The sequence below is a fragment of the Astyanax mexicanus genome, chromosome 1 (genome assembly GCF_023375975.1).
Source record: "Astyanax mexicanus isolate ESR-SI-001 chromosome 1, AstMex3_surface, whole genome shotgun sequence".
Classification (NCBI taxonomy): Eukaryota; Metazoa; Chordata; class Actinopteri; order Characiformes; family Acestrorhamphidae; genus Astyanax; species Astyanax mexicanus.
The window spans coordinates 29,392,327-29,415,607 of record NC_064408.1 but is presented as its reverse complement, the minus strand read 5'-3'; the positions used below and the strand labels follow the sequence as shown (position 1 = coordinate 29,415,607).

General features: G+C 37.2%; 1 protein-coding gene across 3 annotated transcripts in view; it reads right to left on the bottom strand.

Moving 5' to 3' along the window:
• doc2b (double C2-like domains, beta) overlaps positions 1 to 23,281 on the bottom strand; it is a 364,239-nt gene that overhangs the window by 13,936 nt on the left and 327,022 nt on the right. For all 3 annotated transcript variants that reach the window (XM_007245281.4, XM_049475881.1, XM_007245282.4), the window contains 2 exons: positions 17,365 to 17,491; positions 2,345 to 2,502 (listed from right to left, as the gene is read on the bottom strand). In XM_007245281.4, the coding sequence (XP_007245343.3) occupies positions 2,345 to 2,502; positions 17,365 to 17,491 (285 nt within the window). The remainder of the gene's footprint in view (positions 1 to 2,344; positions 2,503 to 17,364; positions 17,492 to 23,281) is intronic.

The following is a 23,281-nucleotide window of genomic DNA, read 5'->3' as shown; positions in this document are numbered from 1 at the left end:
GGCCCTCAGAATACCGCTCATTATTGATCGCCTCTATTCATTGCCATTGATCTGTTTTCTACATATTTTCACATCAGAGAACTCCAATGAACCCTGTAGTAAAGCTTTCTGACTTCTATCATTAAATACATGTGTTCTTTGTTCCCCTGAATCCAATATATAATATTGCCCAGGTAAAAGCAGTGCCGTTTCATTGCTTTGCAATATCCAGCTTTCACTGAACAAGAAACTGACACCACAGTCATAGTCTGAGTCACAGTTCTGGAGGTCCCCTGCTCCGCACATTTCCCTACTTTTTCAAATCTACCTCCACTGACTCAGCTCAGGAAGAACATAATAATGAGGTGTTGAATTGAAATGTGTGTGTGTATTAAAAAGGCTCCCTGTGACTAGGATCATCACTAGAGCACGTAAATAAAACAATTACCAACTCACCTGGATTAAAACATGGTGGTGATAAGCACAAACACAGCTTTTAGCAACTAAAGCACCTAAATCCAGTTTAAATCATCACTAAACATACAGCTCTGGAAAACAATAAAAGACCACCTAAAATTGATGAGTTTCTTTGATTTTATCTAATTGAAAACCTCTGGAATATAATCCAAAGGTAGATAGATGATCACAAGCCATTAAACCAATCTGAACTGCTTGACGTTTTGCACCAGGAGCGGCATAAAGTTATCCAAAAGCAGTGTGTAAGACTGGTGGAGGGAACATGCCAAGATGCATAAAAACTGTGATTAAAAACCAGGGTTATTACACCAAATATTGATTTCTGAACTCTTAAAACTCTATGAATATGAACTTGTTTTCTGAACTTGTTTTCTGAAAGCTCTGCATCTTTTTTGCATCGTTATTTCAGCCACTTCTCATTTTCTGCAATAAATGCCCTAAATGACAATATTTTTATTTGAAATTTGAGAGAAATTTTGTCCGTAGTTTATGGAATAAAATGTTCATTTTACTTATTTTACTTACATCTACCTATAAATAGCAAAATCAGAGAAACTGATTCAGAAACTGAAGTCGCCTTTTATTTTTTTCCACAGCCCTATGTAAAATAATAATATCAATTCTAAACAGTCAACTAAAATCAAGTTTTGCACACTTTAGTACTTTATTTTATTCGTAGTTTCCATTACTTTTTATTCTTTCAATTAAAATAATGTTTTGTAACATTCTTTTAACATTGTTCTGTATTATGTCTTAAATTTATTCCTTCTATTCCAATATTTTATTCACTTTAATTCAGTTTTGAAAATATCATATTTTGTATACTAGTTTGCATTAGATTTTTTTTATCTTTCTCTAAATCACTTTGAATCGTCTCTGTGTCTACAAATAATACAAATTCATACAAACCAGTTAGACTGATGTTTTTAGGCTGTTCACAGTGTCTATTAAATGCTCCTTACCAGAATTTTATGATTAATTTTGTAAGCAGGTTTTTCATGGTGTGCTATTTGGCCATTGTCATCTGTTTGGTTTGTTCTAGATTTCTTAAAACCTTCACTTTAAGCTTTTTATGTTCCTGCGTCACTGCAGCTATGCCCTTTAGAATCCATTTCTTTAGAAACTTCTACAAAACGCCGTTGCGCTAGATAACTATTTAGATAACTTCTAATTTTGTTTGGACAGAGACAGCAACTCAAATCTTGATGAGGTCTGTTAACTGATATCCTGCCACTGAAAACCTCCCTCACTGCTGTCATCCCTTTTCCCTTCTCCTCAATGAAAAATTAATTCCGATCTGGCTGTTCTGACTCAGTCACCCTGCCAATTATGGAATAATAAAGGAATTTCAATAGGACATATTAAATTGGAAATGAAAATGTCAGATTCATTGTGTGAACACACATAAAAGACAAAAAGATCAGTTTTAATCCATTTTTGCTTGCTGTTTGTACATAGCATAAGCTTTCAAACAAATAAACTAACATCAAATAAGACAATTGCAGTAAAAAAACTATAAAGGTTTCAGAAGTTTTGAATTAGATTAGTCTTTTTGCTATAGATTTGACAGGCACATTAACATCTGAATTATAATAAAAACATTAAATTACATGTACAATATATACTGCATCAACATATTTAAAAAAAACACATGGTATCACATATAAAAATATGTATGTTTCTTTACATTCAAATTGTTATATAAAAAAATCCTCTTCTGCTTACACACACACAAACCTAGCATGCATAAACAGGAATCTGCAGTTTTGAAAGTTGCAGTTGCAGACTTCCTGTGTGAGATATAAATTGGAGCTAACTCTGACTTGTAAAGGTTAAACTAGAAAAGCGAGAAAGAACCAGATGAGGAGGTAGAAAGAGGATGACTCACGTTTTGACGTACGGGTCGGAGAAACCATTGGCATCCATGGCTGCAAGGTGGGCGCAGCGGATGATGCCCACCACCAGTCCGCACTTCTGTGAGCTGTACTTTAGTGAGATCATGATCCGGCCTCGCTCCTCCAGAGATTTGTCGTCTGTCTTGTCAATCTGAAGAAAGAAAAATAAAAAAGTGATTTTTAGATCATGCTTGGTGTTCTTTCTATTGACATTAACTTGATATTCTTTACAGCTCCCCCATATTCCAGACACAGTCCATTATTTAAGGCCCAATCTCTCATGGCTGAATTCCATATAACAAGCATATAAATGTATGCTAGTAGTTTGTCTCAGGAGCTAGCTAGCTAACTAACTTTCCCGTTCCACCTTAAATGGTGCAACAGACAGCAGGGGCTGCAGCATTTGAGAAGGAACGAAAAAAAAAAAGTTAAATTAAAGTTAATTTCAGCTCCCCATCACAGAGGAATTAAGGAATGTACAATTATATATAATTTATGTACCACCTGCTCTCTTTCTAGAGATATTTAATACCCTAAAGTTAAATAGTTAACCAGCAGCTACGCTTCTGGTAATTTCAAAACTACAAACTGTTGCTCTATGAGTATAGATACAAGAAGGTGGTTCATAACAGTGTCTGGATGGATGTTACGGCCTGGAAAATTGATTTATTTTAAAAAATAGTAGCATTTGCTTCAGGGATAAGAATGCCTAAATTAATAAACAAACCAAACTAACTTTAAAAAAAAAATTAGGACTGACCTGACAAAAAAAAAAAACACAAATCTTCCCTCCCTCCCTCCCTAACTAACAAAAAACAGCAGAAAAGCCCCCCCCCCACCCCCCCAAAGAAACAGGCCTGCATACATGTGTAACAAATTTTTGTGTTTTCTATTACTATTTTCTATATATACACCCAATATTGTCTTGATTGTCATTCATGTCCACAACAAATTTATATATAAGTTTCTGTATAAGTTTCTGGTCAAAGTTGTATATTGTCACTGTCACTGGACTTTTCAAGAGAGGGAAAAAAAACCTTCTGAAATTTCAGTGGAAGTCACTGTAAAAAGAGTTTATTTCAGTTCATTTTGAAATATTTCTATTGGTCCATTTATCAAGAAAGATTAGCACAGTGTTAGGTACAACTTGTCTGTTTAACATATGTGGTAAACTGAAAATTGACAAAAATGGAGATACCTGTTTTTCAATGGATTTCATTCGATATTCTACTTTTATCTACTTTTATGTTGCCCTGGCATAGCTAAACAAAAGATGGAAATCTCATTGTTGCCACAAATGCTACAGCAAAAGTGAAGCACTGAAGAGTGTAATGACTTCTCAGGAAGCCGTGCAAGCAGAACACACACTACAGCACAAAATCCCAGTAAGCACAGTCCCCTATTTCCCAGTGATTAGTTTCTCTGATTAAGTTTCCTGTGTAGTTGATAATCACCTCCGTAGCACCAGCTTGTTGTCTAGACGTGCTCTTTTTTTCTCTCTCTGCAGCTCAAAGCGGCAACAGAATCCCAGCTGAGTTTGAGCCCAACTGTTGAGCCTGAGCTCAGACTGCGTTCACTCTCTTTTCTGAACTTTGCCGAAGCGCCCTCAGTCCATCAAGCATGAAGTTAATTAGCTGTGGAGGAGGCGTCTCCAGTCATCACCCGCAGCAGCGCTGTCTCATTTCCGTCCCCTCCGGGGCTCATACATACGCATACACACACACACATAAGCATACACACACTTTCCTCCACACATAACAAACAGCTCATGCTTGTCCGCCAGCTGGTGGCTCCTCTAGAAGCTGTAGGAGCAGATCCCAGATCAGTCTGCAGGTTAACGTTCCATCAGGAGCAACAAACAACACGTGACTGAGAAACCAAAGTCACACTTTCAGAGACTTTTGCTTACTATTGAAGCAGATTTACTAACGTTTACAGTCTCAAAATTAAAATTAAATTAAAAAGTGAGTCATTGGTCAATGACAGTATGTGAGCACGACCACATGGGGTGTATTTGCTTCTGTTCTATAGAAATGAAGATAAAATGTTCTGCCATGTTGTTAAGTCTGCACAGTAGGGACCAGAGGCAGAGCCAGAGCCAGACACTCCTAATTTTTTGGTTGGCTGGTCCCCTTCTCATAGACCAAGCATCTCAGACTGCCTTTATTGAGTTTACAGTGCCACCAAAAGAACCAGAAGCAAAGCGTTTTTTCACTAGACGAGCAGTTAAACAGTGTTATAAGTGTAATATTTGAACAGTGAAAGTGCAGTTCATGTACTTAAATATGAAACAATACACATTTCTTTTAAATTACATTACTGATTACTGTAGCCCAGCTCTGTTTACTCTGCTTGCTGCTGAGCATGCACCAAAGCTACAATTCATTTCAACCCCCAAGCTGAGAATGCACCAGTGGCAATCAAAAGAAAAAAATATGTTTTAAATAGTATTTGGTACTGGCCTGGACCAGAAAATCGCCCTAGCAAAGATACTATCAGGTTTTATCACCCCTTGCTAGTCTGACACAAGTGGTTTAAAGTTACTTTTGGGTCTTTAAGTGAAAAAAAGGTAGAGGATTTAAAAAACAATGAGAAACTAATTCTTAAAAACATCTGGACATGTGGGCATTATTTGTGAAAAGGAAATAACACTAAAATCAAATGTTTTTTCAATTGTTTAGATGTATTTTACACTAATGAACATGCAAGTTTCACCAAAATACGCACAGTTATTTTCCAAAAGCCAGAGGTGTCAAGTAACAATTTACAAATACCTCTTTACCTTTATTAAGTAGAAATGTTGGTTATTTATACTTTATCAAATACATTATTGTTCTACTTCTCACATTTTCACATCATCACATCATTTCACATCATCATCATCATCATCAAAAAAAAAAAAAAATCCTCGCCATCCAGTTGTAGTGAATTTGATTGTGGTTGGATGAGAAGTATAAACATATACCATTTCAACTCTTTTGACCTATTGGTTAATGCGGATCCATCACACCTGCACACGTTACATCACACTCCAGCAAAAACTAAGCAGACATATGTAGATCAGAGGCGTTTTTTTAAATTAGGCAAACCTAGGCATTTGCCTAGGGCCTCGACCAAATCTGTCCTCCATAGGGGCCCCTAAATCTGACCATCCCAGCTACAGTAAATACACCAAAAACAATGTTAATTTGTTACTTATGTAAAGTAAAGAAAAAACATATTTCTATTAAAAAAACACCAGAAATATCAGTAGAATACCGAATTAATGTCTAAATACTAATTGTCCAAACACACATACCCCCCTCCGTTGCTTGCATTGAACTAGTCCATAATATGATGACGTAGCAATGTGCGACACAACGTGACTTCAAACCAAAACAGCGGGAACTGTACACGACTAGAGTGACAGCTGTCACAGTGAAAATTAAGCGGAGTTATGAAAGTGGTTCTGTTAAACGAAAGAAACGGGCAAAGAGCAAAAGAATTGCAGATGCACTGACAAAATTCACCTCCTTTTTTACACCTCCTGGACCGATAAGTGTTTTTGGGGCCGATTCCGATCGCCGGTCGTCTTTCACCACGATCTGCCGATCGCCGATACCGATCTTGGGCGGGGCCAAATGCCACATTAATGCCACACAGGTGCCGGACAAACCTGGTACAGATTCCCCTAATTACATCCACGCAAACACAATTACAAACACTGGTAATTTACACTGATAGTAAATAAACACGAGTGTTACTGACCAAAATAAACACTTTTCAGGAGAGATATAAGTTATGTGTAAATATTTATAAGACAATACCTGACAAAACCTATTTTAATGACGTTAATAAACATCACTGTGACAGCGCTAGTCACAGTTTCACCGCAGCGAGGGACGAGGACATGAATCACTTATCTAACCAGCCTTTACTGATTTCTGCCCCAATAAACCCCCCCCCCCAAAAAAAAACCCTTTCACTAACCTCTAATAGCCTTTAATAGTCTTCAGTAGCCTTTAACAGTCTAACCTTGCAGCCGTGGTGTGTCCACTAAACTCCGTAGTTATAAACATCATGAGGTTATCAGCGCGCTAACTGACCTGTTTTTAATGTAATCCCAGCAGTGACTCCGTGACGGCTGCTCTAAACTTAACTGTTTAGACCTACATGTTAGCTGCTTGGGCTGAAAGATGAACTGTAGAGAGCTGTATGATCCGTTTAGTGGGGTTAAAACCTTTATTTCCTACACACATAAACTTAAGAAAACTGAAAAAAACACTCCAGACTGGCTGAGCCTGTAGCCCGTGACTGGGCTGTAGCTCTGTGACTGAGTGAAGACAGCGGGGCTTGTGCTGCTGCAGCTCTGACTAGTGGTTGGATGAGGAACTGCAGCTTCCTGTGAGCGAGCCGTTTCACAGGTTTCACCAGTTTCATCCACACACAGCTCTGATAAACTGCTTAACACTAAACTCCTGAATCAGATCGGCTAAAATCAGAAGAATATCTGCAAATCGCCGATACCGTATTTTGGCCGAAAATCGGCCGATACCGATACACTGCCGATTGTTCCATCTCTAGTTATTTGGTTTATGTGTGTGTTTTAAGAAGAGGGCCCCTTGTTTATATTTTGCCTAGGGCCCCAAAATGTGTTTTGGGGAGGGTTTTAGTGGGCATAGGCATGAGTAAAAAGCTTGAGTTGATACTTCTACAGAAGTATTTTAAACCCTAATATCTAAATTTTTATCTGAGTAATAGATGTCGATATTTTTGACACCTTTGCCAAAAGCACATAATGGAATTTGATTGGCTGTGCAATTCAAGCATTTCTGTTAATCCAAGTTACTTGTTGTTCCTTTACTTTATTCTCCCTGTTGTAGAAGTGCTGGTCACACCATGTTTTATGCTCACACTCGTCACAAGTTTAAAACCTGTTCACAAACGGGTAGCACTCGCTAAGTGAAATTTTATAGGCATTTTAAAACATCACACACCTTCCAAAGGGCTCGACACTCAAACTCTTATTCATCCCACCGAGTCATTATTTCCACCTAAGGAGTCAGAATTTGAATCTGAAATAGAGAGAGGGGCCATTTATTCCCTCCTGCCTGGCAAATGGGCTTCCATACAAAAAGAGTAGGAGAGGTTTTGTGCTCACAGCACAAAGAGGGGCTGGTCAGCAGCAGCTCTCAGACCAAGTGCTGTATGACACCAGAGCCGGGGAGAGAGATGAAGAAATCACCAGGATGCTCACGCACTCAGTGTTTCAGAAAGTCTTCTCAGGTACACAGCAGCACTCCATCAAAACCAGCAGCAATTGCAACACCTGAACAGCCTCCCACCCCGGCCCCCTGACTCAACGGTGGTTGCCCCTGTCAAGCAGCCAGCAATAACAAATATGCAAGACTGACCTTCTCTTTACCACATAAGGCTGTTCAGTGCTGCCTCTCAGATCTTCTCTGCATATTTGTCACATAAAAATATTTCGGTTAATCTGAGCAATTTTAACATAATAATTTATAATGTTGACTGTTCCATTAATTCTGTATTTAAAAGCAATATCACTCGTTTGAAGAAGTCTTTGATCCAAAACCTACTTAATTAAACAGATTTAGAGGAAAAATTAACCTTTGCTTGAGCAGGAACTATCAAAAAAGTAAAAAAAAACAGGCTGCCCTCCCATGTACTTCTCACGCGGTGAATCCGCAATAGATAATCCGAAAATTGAAGAAGATTGGACAGCATTCCTAAAATATCCAATGTATGATGTCCGATCTTCTTCATTTTTGAGAAGGAACCAAACATAATTTTCTATAGAAAAGAACCATCATTCCTCATGTCTATCAGAAAATATTACAGGAGATCCTCACATCAATTCATGACCCACAATTCAAAGTTTCGAGTGCAGTTGGGCCATGAAGCAGAACAATGACCTAAAGCATCCATAAGCAAATCCACCTTTAAATGCTTCAAGGTTTGAGGATGGACAAAATGCTGGGGCAAAATTTTAAACAGGTAGTTTATGCTCAAAAACATTGAAGAAGATCTGAATTAAAACAATTCTAAAAAAATATTGTGCTGCAATATTTCTCCATAGTGATGTGAAAGACTTATTACAAGGTATGCAAATGTTTCAGTGCAGTTGTTATTACCAAGGGTGGCACAACTAATTTGAATGTTTTGAGGTGATATACTTAAATATATTCTAAATAAAGTCTTGTCTTCAATAAAGGAAATGATTATTTAAATGTTTAATTGTATGTTTATTCATGTTGTCTTTATCTTATATTAATTAAAATTGAGCTCAGATCATCTGAAACATGAACAACGTTTCACATAAAATGTGCATATATATGAGCAGATATGCAAAAAACTTGTTGTTTTTTTTACAGCACTGCATGCAGATAATATATACTGTGTTTCTTCATGCTTCTCCTGCATTCATAATTATATGTAAATAACAATACCTAGAAAAGTCATGAATTAATGTGTATTATATTGTTATATTATATTGTTCTGAGTTCAGAAATCAATATTTGGTGGAATAACACTGTTTTTTTATTACCGTTTTCATGCATCTTGGCATGTTCTCCTCCACCAGTCTTACACACTCCTTTTAGAAAACTTTATATCACTACTGCTGCAAAAATTCAAGCATATATATATATATTTATATATATTCTATTTGTTTCTCTTATTAAATAAATAGATAAAAATGAATAAAGTAGCACACAGCAATGCAAGAAGAACCTTGTATCCTGAGTTAAATTATGTAACAACTTCTCACTACAAAAGCAGTTCTGCTGGTATTGTCCATATTAGCACTTCTTTTGCTACACACTTACATTCAAACAGCTCACAGAGTTCAAGTAAAAAATAAAAGTAAAAAATAACATCAAATTTAATGCACCGATGAGTTCATTGACCCCAGAGTTTTAACTCATAGGAGCCAGCCATAGAAGTTTGAGGACCAAATTTGTCAAATTTATATTTCTACTGTGGCCGGCGGAGGCCAGACCGGGGAAAGACCGCAGCCGCTGACACCAGCTCACGGCTCCGCTTCCCGCAGGGCTGCACCTCTTCAGCACCAAGGACCGGACAGCGACCAAAACCACATGTAATGGGGGCGGGCCCCCTAACCAACCACGGCTGGAGCGGGATGATCACCACGCCGCCGCCAGCCAATCGCGGCCGGAGCGGAGCCGCACAAAAGAGCCACCAATACCATTCACGGGGGTGCTGCCAAAGCGAAGGAACTAATGCTGTGTTTCCCCCTCTTTCTATACTACCTCACAGGCTGCTGAGAACCAATGTGGGCCGCCGGCCGTTGAAAGCTGAAAGATGCTGCCGCTGGAGGCGAGCCTCCACTCCCATCCGGCCGTGCTGCAAGGGTTTTTTCTTTTTTTCTATATATATATATATTTTTTTTGCACGTCTCTGTCTAAAAGACAATAAATACCCACTCGGGGAAGTTTTTGTTCAAGCTCTTGTGTTCTCCGTGGTCCTTTCCGGCCAGTGCGGCCCACTATACATATACTTAATGATAATTATTTCTTTAAGAAAGGGTTATAGAGGCAGCCTTTGTTTTTACTGCCATGAAATAATAAAACCAAAAATGTATACAGGTATATAGGTGTAAGGCTGTGCATTAGCTATACTGTACAATGTATTGTGATACTTTAGGCATGATGAAATGTTGCAATTCTTAAACAAGAATTTCGACCTCTATACCACAGGTCGGCAATAGGCCCGCAAGCAAGAAACATCTGGCCCGTGAGGTTGAACTATAATGAAAAAAAAAATCTGACTGTCCGTCTCAAAAATGCTCTTTATTTAGAAACTTAATTTTCCAAAACAGAAAAATTTATTAAAGATTTTTTGATAGAGCCACGGGCTGTTAGATAACTGCTAGCTTCTTTATTCTGTTATTTTTATTTATTATTCGTTTGTTTTTTTTTATTTAACAAACAGGTATATCATTAATAGCGCCCCCAATGGTCAGTCCACAGATTTCACCCACATCAGCCCACTTGAATGTCTGCTTGTCATTTTAAGAGCGCCCTCCCGCCAATCCCGCCAATCTGGCCCGCGGCCAAACTTAATTGCCGACCCCTGCTCTATACCATGATTTTCATATTTGTTGGAAAAAAAAAAAATATATATATATATTCTTGCCTACTTTTACAGAGCTAAAGGGTCCCTGTTGACATATCAAAAAATAAGAAACAGTGCTTGCCATTTTTGCCCTATGTAACTGTATGATGTTGCTCTGAGGCAACAAAATGTTAAAAAACTAATTTAGTAAAAAAAAAAAAAAAAATCCACAATAATAATAAACAAATTGAAAAAACAATGCAATAATTAAAAAAGTCCTTTGTTGTCTAAAAGCAGATTAGAAGTTTAGAATTTTCAGAAAACTAAATTTTCAGAAAACCGAATCAAAACAGTGGGCACTTAAAAACAACACTAAATAATCCACTGTGTGCCACTAATCTTTACATGTAAACTAATAATTCAATATAGATACTGTAGTACTGTGTAAAATCAATACTGTAAGCAAACATATCAATATTTTAATATTTTCTTACACACATATTTCTTATTTGCTAAAGATGGTGTTTCTTGAAGTTTGACTAGTATTGTTATAAAATAACTCAGTTGTGGGAGGAGAAACATGGCTGAAGCACCTTCCTCTTTCAATCTTAAATCCTATAGATCCCTGCACTTCACTTAAGTATCATGACAAGTTTTCACAGCCTTTCCCTGCCACGCCTCCTCCCTTTAACTCTGTTTTCTTTGTTTCTTGAAGCTACTATTAGTGCTTTTCCACCAACGGTTCTGGTTCGCGGATCTAATTTTGAACCGGTTCGCCGTGTTTTCAGCAACAAAATAGGTTCCGGAACCAAGAGTGTTTGTTCGCAGCTCGAACCAAAGAATACTAGGTTCCTCAACTGTGACGACATCTGTGGGTGTGTCTGAGAATGCACAGTGGTCTGCTGAGGAAACAGAGTATTTACTCTGGATTTGTTGTTCTCTGGAGTTTCAGGATAAACTTGAAGGGAGAACTCTATGGTGAACTAGAGGAGGATTAATCTCGGGCAGGATATGTTCGCACGAAAGAGCAAGTGACAAACAAGCTGAAAAAGCTTAAAAATGGAGTGGAGCTCGGCAGGGGAGTGTACCGGCGTTTTATTATGTACTGGACAGCGTGCTGGGCAATAGGTCAGCTAACCAAATGACTGGGGTGCTGAATTTGGCCACAGCAGTGGTCCAGTGCCACCCTGGCTCTCCGACTCCGTTCAGCCAATAGTGATGTGACTTTTTGACGGTTCCACTAAAAGTGGTGGAAACGCGGTCCGGTTCGCTATAAAGCACCACGGTTCTTTTAAGTCCGAACGAGACTGGTTCAAGAACCAGAGTTCTTTTGGTGGAAAAGCTCTATATAGGAGAGGGGGATTGCCTTCCTATGAAAAGCAGAAGCCAAAAGTTATCTGAGATCTTTTTCCTCATCTTCTTTTTCCAAATAGCCATAAGCTGATGGCTTGTTTGGAACTAGCAATACGCACTTTGAGAGAGTATTTCAGAAGGTAAATGCTACCTGAAGAATCCTCTAAAATGTTCGTTCATGTTTTAAGTAAAGAGAAATTCAGTTCACTTCATAGGACTTAGTGGACTGGGTGCTAGACATCTCTGATTGTTTCAGGTGGATCAGAAAACTGCGTAGTATAAGCGATCTCCTCACAGTAACCCCATTCAGCTCATACCAGAGATCAGCATCACCTCCAGATTCCTCAGCAAATACACAGTTTAGTTTCATTTCAGCTTCCGACGCTGCTGAGCTCATATAATCAAAAGCTTTAGCACCGCCGACCTTTCCTACACTGCTAAAAAAACACTCTGCTTGCTTTTAGAGGCAGAAACACTTTGAAATGAAAGAGCTCCGCACACTGTTTCTTTGAAGGGATTTCCACATCCTTCTATTTACCATGATACGAGCTTCCGTTTGTCAAAATACTGTACAACTAACAAGTCATGAAGAGCGCTGTATACGCTGTTTTGCACATAGTCGCAACACAGTACTGTAACTAAAATGAAATATTAGTTTTATTAGAAAATTACACTGTGATTACCTAATGTGATTCTGATCTTCTTGGGTTGTACACTCATATGCCATCATAACATGCTTTATGTTATGTCCCACTGGAAGCTAAAGAACGCTGCACTGGACTGTGGTAAATGCCTGTGGGACCTCCTGTTCTTTTATGGTTTGAATGGAAAACTTTAGCCAGATACCACTGGTCACACACATACATCATTAACACCCACTGCACTGTTCACTGCTGGAGATAATGCCTTTTTTTGTGATGTGTTCCTGGTCCACACCTGATACTGTTGACTGAGGAATGTTTAAAAACCAACACGACCCACGATCAGGCCTCACTTAACCCTAGAACGCTAACGCCAGGTGATTTTCACCCACACAGTTTTTTTCATGAGATTTTCATTGCGTTGCTGTCCGAGTTGAATGGGACTTTGGGTTTACAGCTTCAGGGAGATAATTGATGTCATTAATGTTATGGTTGATTCGCTCCTCCCACCTATGTTTTTTTCAGAAGGTGTTTTGGTGCGTTTGGGTGATTTTTATCCAAAGTTATGATAGACAGTAAGATATTTTATGGATGTTATTTACCTGATGTTAGTGTTTGTGTGTTTAAATCAATTGCTCACGTGTCCCAGGAATGGGTGGACCAAAAAACAATTTTGTTCGGACATTACCTGCTAAGGATTATCTGACTTTTTTCTTCTTTTTTTATAGGGTCATCCTATTAATATAAATCCTATATATCCCATTCTTTTTTATTTTATGTGATGTATGTTGTAAAATTAAAGAAGGGTTTCAAAACTTGTTATACAGAGTATACCCAACGTTAGTAATGGTGTTATTTCTAGGGTTAAACTCTTGAATAGTTCAAGTCACATTGCATGAGCACATTAGCAAAATAAAAGATAGATAGATAGATAGATAGGTAGATAGATAGATAGATAGATAGATAGATAGATAGATAGATAGATAGATAGATAGATAGATAGATAGATAGATAGATAGGCTTGAAAAATTAACAATACCTTATTAGATATAAATAAAAATAAAAACTGCTGTAACCTCAGATAAGTATCTCACCTACTACAGTGGTAAAAGAATATATACAAAAATGTATAAATACAAAAACTAAATAAAGTATAAAAAGGAACCTAACTATAGAAAGGAGGTAGTGCAGTAATACAGAATAAAAAATAAATGAAGTATAACACTTGCTTTTTCATCATGTAAGCGATTCTCTGAGGTAACACTTTGTGATCAATTTGGTCATTTAAATGCAACAGTGGTCTTAAAGTTCTATCTGGGATTAACTGCTTACATTATTTTTTGTTTATTTATTTAATGTTTTGTTTCTTTGTTTGAACTAAATTATTTTTCGTTTTAATTCTGATGTAACTGTCCAGGCTATGGTTTTCCGGGCTCCAGCTTAATTGGGAGAAAATTCATATATTCATAATTACAAGCCGTGCCTCTGAAAATTGGCTGAACTAATCCAGCCTGAATAGGCTTACAATTCCATGAATCCAGATCAGTAGTCCTGAGTGTAATATAATAATTAAACCTGATAGCAGATATTGGTGCTATTTTTATATCCTCTCGCAAGACAGTGAGATTCCTGCCTTATTGAAGGGCATGCATGAGCCAAGTGTTACTCTATTTGACAGTGAACGATTTAGTCAAATGTGAGGAGTCCAAAAATTGCGTTGCCAGTTTATTCAATAAATAAACTTGAGAAGAGAAGAAAAAGAGAAGGTGTGTTAAACCTTTGTGTGGTGTTCGGGCCATTTTCATTTTACATCAAATGATACTAAAAAAATATTTTTTCTAACTCAAACTCATTGGCATTGGCTCATTTTTTGTGAAAAACATATATCAAAACACATTTTCGATAAACACACACTGTACACCCACGCACTCTTACTTCATTTGTACTGAAGCAATGTTTATTTCTACTCATATCTTGAGTTTAATTCATTTTCTTTTACATTTTATTAAAAAACTAATAAAAAATCACTTTTTGTATCACGTTAATAAAAAAAAAAAAAGAAACTAATAAAAAAGTATCACTTTTTGAAAGAAATGTAACATAAGAAAGGTAAAGGGCAAATATTAACTATGTAAGCTGTAATTTAGGTGAAGCAAGCATGTGTAAAGCATTTTAATGTAAAATTCCTAATTTTGCTGAATTAAATACAAGTAACAAAGTAAACGAGTAACAGAAATATGAACACAACACAAGGGTTAAACTAGTCCAGGTCCGCGAGTACCTCCATAAAATTAATTCTTGTAACTTCAGATGTCTATAACAGAGATTAACACAATATAGAAAAAAGTCCTCCATGTTATTTTAATGGTTTCTGGGTGCCTGTCTCTGTTAATGTGCTTATTATTGACATTTACTATTATTTCTGTCTAAAACTAGCCTGGCTCTGGCAGAGCGTATGCCTTTTAACACTACTGATTAAGGAAGCAGATAATCTCAGAAAATCCTGTATAACTTTTAAGCTAAAAAAGAGCCGAACCTTTCACCCAGGTTATAAAAGCTGCATATATATGAAAATAGCTAAATCCTTTTTCTAAAGAGTACAAACAACTGAAGACAGCACGAGCCTACATGTGCTCCTAACCGGATTAGAAAAGGGATTCTCAGCTGAAAACAATCAACAAAAGAAAGACACAACTCACAACCTGCTACACGTTTACAGGTCTTTGATCAACTGGGCTCATTCACATTTTCTGATATGGAACATGAATGATTTTGGCTCAGTAAGCAGGATATACACTGGGAGGCAGAGAAAAGCCTGCCGTGATAGGTAATGTTATGCCTTTGAGGCGAAATGCACACCTCACCAATTCACACAGCTGTTCCTATTCCTATTAGAACCTATTCACATGATTCTGACAATGCCTGGATACAGCAAGCTTACAGGAAAATCTTTGGGGAAGGCTTGCTTTTCCATTAAATGATAAAAGCAAAGTTTAATTGTAGACCCATTCAGCATGAGCATGCACAAATGTGTGTATCTGCGGCTTAACATAATCTGCAGAGGAATTCGAAGAAAGAAAAAGATGTGTTTAGTCAAAAATCATGTTTACTTGTTTTCCCGAGTGCATTTGCCCTAAAGAACTCGCTTTACACATGCATTTCTGGACAAGCTGAGAGATGTGTGTAGAACTGCCATCTAAAATGAAAGCATCATATTGATTGTCATGTCAGATGTATGATTAGGGTTAATTAGTGTTACTCATTTGCATGTAATGTTGTCTTGCTCACATAATAAAACTGAGCCTGATGTAGCAGCATTAGCAGCACTATTCTCCATATAACAGGTCAATGGAGCATCAACACAATTTAATAAACTGTTATTTCACTAAACAAAGCATACATAGTGTTCTAATAATGAGAGACTAATGACATTTAAGCTTAAACAATGTACGTTCAGACTCAAGTACCACTCCTGCACCATACTCAGCACAAAAAAAAAAACAATACAGAAATAAACTGGACCATGTTCAAGATGTTTGCACTGCTGGATACAAGCATGTTGTTTTCAGGAGACACAAACGCTGATCAATTTCTAATTAGACTGGACTGATGTGCAATTTTCAGAAGCAACAATAATCAATTCAGCATCTGATATGCATCTTTGTAATCCGCCTCCCTTTTCCCAAACCTCTAAAGGCACCTTGCATGATTGTATGATCTGAGATAAAAGGATTCATTTGCTGCTGTTTCTCCGCTAGTGCTGTTTTTAGAAACATATGAACTTATGCTGCTGTCATGTTAGAAGTGAGAAATACAGTTTTAAGAGCATTTGAGTTGTTTTGTTAAGGTAAGGTTTTTTTTTTTTTTTTTTTTTACAAAGGACATGCTTGAAATATTAAAATAAAAAATAAAAACTCATAAAATACTAATCCTATAACAAAATCCGATAATATCCTTGCAAAAATGCCTAAAATAAGAGATATTAAACATTACGACTACATATAACTTTTACTTGAAAAGATATATCTTTCTTTTGTTGTGTTAATATATTTTAACACTGAATTACACTGCATCTAGAAACAGTAACAGACTTTAGATGGGCTGGAAGGTAAATCATTGTAAGTATATATTGTCACAGAAAATTTTGGAGGTAGAAATTTAAACACATAACTGATATTTCAATATACATTATTTGTTACAGCTGTCAATTACTGACATTACATGAACTGGCAAATAATTTTTTGTGCATGTTTGTGATTTCTATGGCTTTTATTTTGTTCATATCGATACTGGAATCATATTATTTTGACCGGCATCAAGAAATATATTGTGCCCTTATTTTAGGCATTGTCAGTGACCTAATCAGACATACAGCTAGCTCCAAGAGACCACTTCAGTTTCTGAATCAGTTTCTCTAATTTGCTATTTATAGGTTTATGTTTGATTAAAATGATCATTGATGTTTTAATCTATAAACTACGGAAAACATTTCTCCCAAATTCCAAATACAAATATTGTCATTTAGAGCATTTATTTGCAGAAAATGAGAAATGGCTGAAATAACATAAAAATGCAGAACTTTCAGACCTCAAATAATGCAAAGAAAACAAGTTCATATTTACGTTTTAAGAGTTCAGAAATCAATATTTGGTGGAATAACTCTATTTTTTAATCAGTTTTCATGTATCTTTGCATGTTCTCCTCCATCAGTCTTACACACTGCTTTATGCCACTCCTGGTGCAAAAATTCAAGCGGTTCAGCTTGGTTTGATGGCTGTGATCATTCATCCTACTCTTGATTATATAGGTTTTCCATTTGGTAAAATCAAAGATGTTTAAAATTTTCAAGTGGCCTCTTATTTTTTTCCAGAGCTGTATTTAAGGTAATTTCCATTAAAAAAAAAAAATTCTAATAGCAAGAATGAAGACTGCTGGTTACTCACAGGCAGCTGCTTCTCCAGGCAGTTGTAGAAGTTCTTGGTCTGGTTGGGTTTGAGCTTCTTCAGGGGGATCCGGGTCTCTCCTATGAATTCGTTGTGGCGGAATTTGTCCTCGTCACACACCGAAATCCTGCACAGAACAAAAACAGTACACACACAGAGCAAGATTATAGTTTTTGGTGCGGATAAAAGATCAAAAGACTCAATAGAGCCACAGGTTGGACAAAAAGCAGCAGAGATGAGACTATTGGAAGTCAATAATGTAATTAAGTGTACTTATATAAGGGGCAGTGTGGCAGCCAACTAGAGCTTAGCACTCACTTCCATTAAAATTTTCAAAAATTGCTTTTTTAATCCAGTTTCAGTTTCAGCAGCGGCATCTTCAACTAACAAAACAGTTTTAAGATGATCTTATTCAAAACAGCCCACATTACCTTACTTATTACTAAGACTTATTTACAACCCCAAATCAGAAACAGTGGGAACAGTACGGAAAATGCAAATAAAACAAAAAATGCAGAGTTTTTAACAATTTCTTTGAAACACTACATTTTATTTCACTACAGTATCAATACTGTAGATATTTCAGGTTTTGTCTGGTCAACTTCATTACATTTATTGAGAAACATCCATCCCTGCATTTCACACCTGCAACACATTAAAAAAAGTTGGGAAAAGGCAACAAAAGGTATTTTTTTTCGGACTATAAGGCGCAAAGTATTATAAGACACAGTATCAATAACTGTCTATTTTCTGGTCTATTTTCATACATAAGGTGCACTGGATTTTAAGGCGCATTAAGCAATACTAGTAAGGATGCCTACACTGAAGTGAGCAAGGGTGTCCACATTGTTTTCCCTCTAATGGGGAAGCTGGGGGAAGCGCCTAAGTAAACAAAACTGTAATTCTTAAAAAAAAAAAAAAAAAAAAACAAGCACTGGATATTAATCTACACATATTTCTTTCCTAAAAAAACATTTATTTGGGTGAGTAAAGTGCTTTTGTTTATTTAGAGTAACTTACATTTCCAATATTTTGTCTAAGGATAAGTTTTCAGTGATGTTTCTCTAGCACTAAGGCTGGGTGCAGCAGCAATAGCATTAGCCACTAACCGCAGCCCTAGAGGGAAGTAAATGCAGCCTGATAGTGCTACACTGAGGAACCCTGAGTGTTCCTGTTAACTCAGGGTGCTATCTGCTAGTGGTTTGTCCCACATAGCTTGTTTTAACACGGTAAACACGCAAACTACAGTCCAGTATACTCACCTCTAAACGGCGTAAGAGCTAGCGCTTAGCTAGCGCTAAGAGCTAGCGCTTAGTGCGGTTAGCGGCTAATGCTTACAATGCTGCATCCAGCCTTAGTGCTGGGGAAACTTCATTGAAAACTCACCTTAAACTCACCCTAATGCTGTACTTCAGTGGAGTGGCTCTACTGCTTCTTACAACCTGACTGGTAGAATTCATACATAAGGTGCACTGTTGATATTTGGGAAAATTAAAGGATTTTAAGTGTGCCTTATAGTCCGAAAAATACAGTAATAATAATAAAAAAAAAAAACAGTAAGAGTAATCCACCACTAACTTGCATGACTGGGTATAGAAAGTGCATTTTAGAGAGGCACATTATTTCAGAAGCTATGAAATGATGTAAAAATGCAAAGATTTTTGATAGCCCACCATCTACCGTACAGAATATATAGAATATAGAGAAATCCCCATGTGCTTAAAGAGTCCGACAGTCACTATTGGATGCTTGTGATCTTTGGTCCCTCAGGTGGAACTGCATTAATCACTGCAAATCATGGCATAGGCTCAGGAACACTTCCAGAAATCAATGTCTGTGAACACAGTTTACCGTGCAATCCACAAATGCAAGTAAAAAACTGTCTAATGCAAAGAAGAAGCTATATTTCGTGTCTAAGAGCATATCCATGGTAATATTTGAAGGATCATCTTATGGCAAACAAATTCACTGTTCCTGTCAAATTCACTTTCCTGCATGAACTGCTCCTTATATCATAACCATTTATAAACATTCAGAGACAAACATGATTCAAATTGGCCAAAGAGAAAGAGTTTTTCATAATCTGTATCTCATACACTCCTACTGAACCCACAGTCGACGCACATACTTGCCCCAGGGAGTGACGTTTTGCCATTTTATCTTTTTAGTGTAAACCTTTCATTTGCATCAGACTTGCTCAGTGTGAAATGAGATTTGTGTGCTGTCTGCTGCATCAAGCAGGGCCAACTGATGTGCAGGAAGACACCTGTTTTCCTTTTGCACAGATGATAATTGCATTTGGCTGGATGCGGATAATTGTTCATAAAGAACAGAAACATTCTCCAGGGCTGCGCTTCCCAGAGGCGCCGAGGCTCCGAAATCATCTTAACTTTTAAAAACGCATTTCAAATGATCTCCGTTTTCTGCTATCTTATGATTATCTCTCTGCTACGATGCATTTGGGATGCGCAGCCATGAGCAATTTAATTTATCGTTTGTGCATCTAAATAAGAATTATTCATTTTTTTATTGTTTCTGGCCTCATTTTCTCCTCATTATAACTTTCTGAGTGCCAAATGGAACCAAGTGATTCCACGGAGCGATTACAGAGGCTTTGCTCATGTAACAAGCCTCATTAATGAATTCCTGATTTTGACGGTTAAAATTGATAAATGTAAGTGACCTGTATCTGTCTTTAATGTGAACCTGAATCTGTTGATGATGTTCATGGTACATATAATGTTTCAGTAAAGTAAAATGAAAGATGCAGATCTTTCAGATGTCAAATAATGCTCAAATAAAGATTTAAAAGTTCAGAAATCAATATTTGGTAACAATATTTAATCACAGTTTCCCTGCATCTTGGCATGTTCTCCTTCACCAGTCTTACACACTGCTTTTGGATAACTTTATGCATCTCCAGGTGCAAAGATTCAAGCAGTTCAGCTTGGTTTGATGGCTTGTGATCAACTTCCTCTTGATTATATTCCACGGGTTTTCAATTTGGTAAAATCAAAGAAACATCATTTTTAAGTGTCCTTTTATTATTTTCCAGCACTCCGGCAGCTGATGGCAAGCTGCATGACCAGGATTCAAACCAGCGATCTCCCAATCATAGTGACAGAACTTTAGACTGCTGGACCACTCGATGCCCCTTAGTTGGCTTCTTTAATGATTTGCTTTGATGAAATCTAATCTGATGATTTACAGTGCATCTGATCTAAAACCACATAAGAAAGTGATTAATGCTAATCTGTTAATGTGAATGTAGCCACAGATTATCTAATATTTTGCTAATTGTATTTGTGAATGTAAAAAAACCCTTAAAGCTTAAAGAACCTCTATATATTGTGAATACTGGAACACCAGTATCCAGGCAGGAACTATTTAGAAGTGTAGCTTTCACAGTGGCTAGCAGTCTGAAAGGGTAAAGGCTTCCTCCACCGCATGTGCATCTTTTTGAGAGGCTGCTTATGCAACATCAGAGGACAGGTGGTTAGTCAGTGCTCCCGGCTGCCCACAACCAGTGGGCAGCTGAACAAATACCTGCCTCTCTGACAGAGAAACGGACTGGACTGAGCCTTCACCGTTTTTACCTTCTTTGGTTAATGTATTAATAACATCTTGAACGACATCAGCTGAATGTTTTTGAATATATAATTAAATTAGAAGTTTTTTTTTCAGTGCATATTTAATAATGGCTGGGTGATGTGGATTTCACAAGGTTGAATCCAGCAGACTCCTAACACAAAGATATCAAAAGAGTTCTTTGAAGTGAAAAGAACAACTTTTGATTATGTAAAAAGCTATTCAATACACTATTTCTGTACATGAAGTACAAGAGTGTGAAGAACATGCTGTCAAGAATCTACAATATGTGAAGGCTTTTCTTAGAACCCCATCCAAGCACCCAAACCAATAAGAGCCTTCATATTTAGGACAGGATTTGTGGACAGAGCTTGTTTTTTTCAGTAAGTGTTTCATAAGCCTTAGCTAGCCTGTGTAATCTGGATGATTACTATAAGTATACAAAATACTTAATTTTCATAAAGGTCACAATGGCACAGATTCAGCAACAGCATGGGTGAAAGCATCGAGGTCATTATAAAATGTGATAAAACGTAAAAAAAAAAAAAAGTGTGCAAGAAGCTCTATTTCTTCTTTAAAAACAGCAACAACAATTCACCAACTTTGGTACATCCCATTATGTAACACCTAATTTTAGTACCAGTCAAAAGTTTGGACGCAAAATCAAGTGTTTTCTTTCTTTTGTAAATTTAACATTAAAGATATGAAACCAGTGTATATTTTATACTTTAGGTTTATCTAAGTACCACATTTATCTTTGACGACAGATCCGCACACTCTTGGTATTTTAATCACAGTGTCTTCATGATGTAGAATCACCTGGAATAGTTTTCTCAGCGTCTTAAAGGAGTTGCTAGAGGTGCTGAACAATAGTTGCAGCTTTTCCTTCACACTGTGAAACTCCAGCTCATCCCAAATCCCAAATCAAGAGATTATGGAGGCCTCCAGGAACTCTGGTTTCCTCCCACAGTCCAAAAACATGGAGATCAGGTAAATTGGATATTCCAAATTGCCCAGAAAAATTGAATACTCTAAAAATTGATCTGGTGTGTTTGTGTGTGGTATGTATGTAAGTTTGTGTGTGTGTGTAAAATGTGTGTGTGTGACTGTGCCCAGATATGGATTGGCACTCTGTCCTGGATAATTGCTGCAGTGCCCTATGCAGTCCTCCAGGTGGACGGTCGTTTCCGGTTGAGAGTACGCTGTACGCTATTGGCTGCCGCTTCTCACCGGTGTGTGGATGAGTGTTAATGTGTAATGTGCTTGTGTGTAAAAACGCGTAAATTGTAAAGCGTCCTTGGGTTTCTAAAAAGGCGCTATATAAGTTGAACTTCATTCATTCATTATTTATTCATTTAAGACAAATTCATTCATTGAACAGAAAGAAGTTTGATATAATTCTTACTAATACTGATGTACTATTAACAGACTTTTAAAAATAGTTTATTTCATGTTTAATTCGGCAGTTTAAGGCTACTAACATTGCTGTTAGTTATTGTGCTCAGAGTGTCCACAAAACTGACATGACAAATATTATAGAAACAGTGACTAATATTATGTCCCATGACTAAAGAACACAGCACTGACATTAAGGATATGTGTATAGAAATCCTCCTGTATTAAATGTGGATAAAATCTCTAGCTCAAAGCCTTGCCATGACTACACGGGAAGAACCGCTAGCTGAAAGTACCCTGACTTACCAGAACACTCAGTGTAATGCTGTCGAGTGGTAGCTAGCAGTTAGAAGATAGCGGCTAATGCTAATGCTCCAGCCTTAGTGCTGGAGAAATTTTGGAATCTAATCATTCTGTAAGTAAATGGAAGCACTTTACTCACCCAAATAAACAGTTTTCAGAGAAATCTGTGAAGTTTAACATCCAGTGCTCCCTTGACCGATGTTTTTTTTAAGAATTACAGTTTTGTTTACTTAGCTTAGCTTTACCTAACTTAGTTAACCTAATCCCCCACCACCACCCAGAAGCGAGACCTGCTGAAATAGAAGAAAAACATGGCGACTCCCCTGTTCCTTACTAGTGTCGCTTAAAATGTTCCTTATAATCCAGTGCACTTTATGTATGAAAATAGACCAAAAAAACAGACGTTCTTTGATAATGCGTCTTATAATGCGAAAAATACGGTAATCAAATAATTTACAACAAATGCAGACAGCTCCAGACATGACAGTGCGTTGTTGTCATAGATACAGTCTGAGGCAGGTATTAAAAGCCGATATGTTAAGGTCGCCACTGACTCGTCATCATCTCTTTTTATCTTTTGTTCAGTGAGGACTCTGAGGGTCTCATCAATAAGAATCGAGCACCCCCCCCC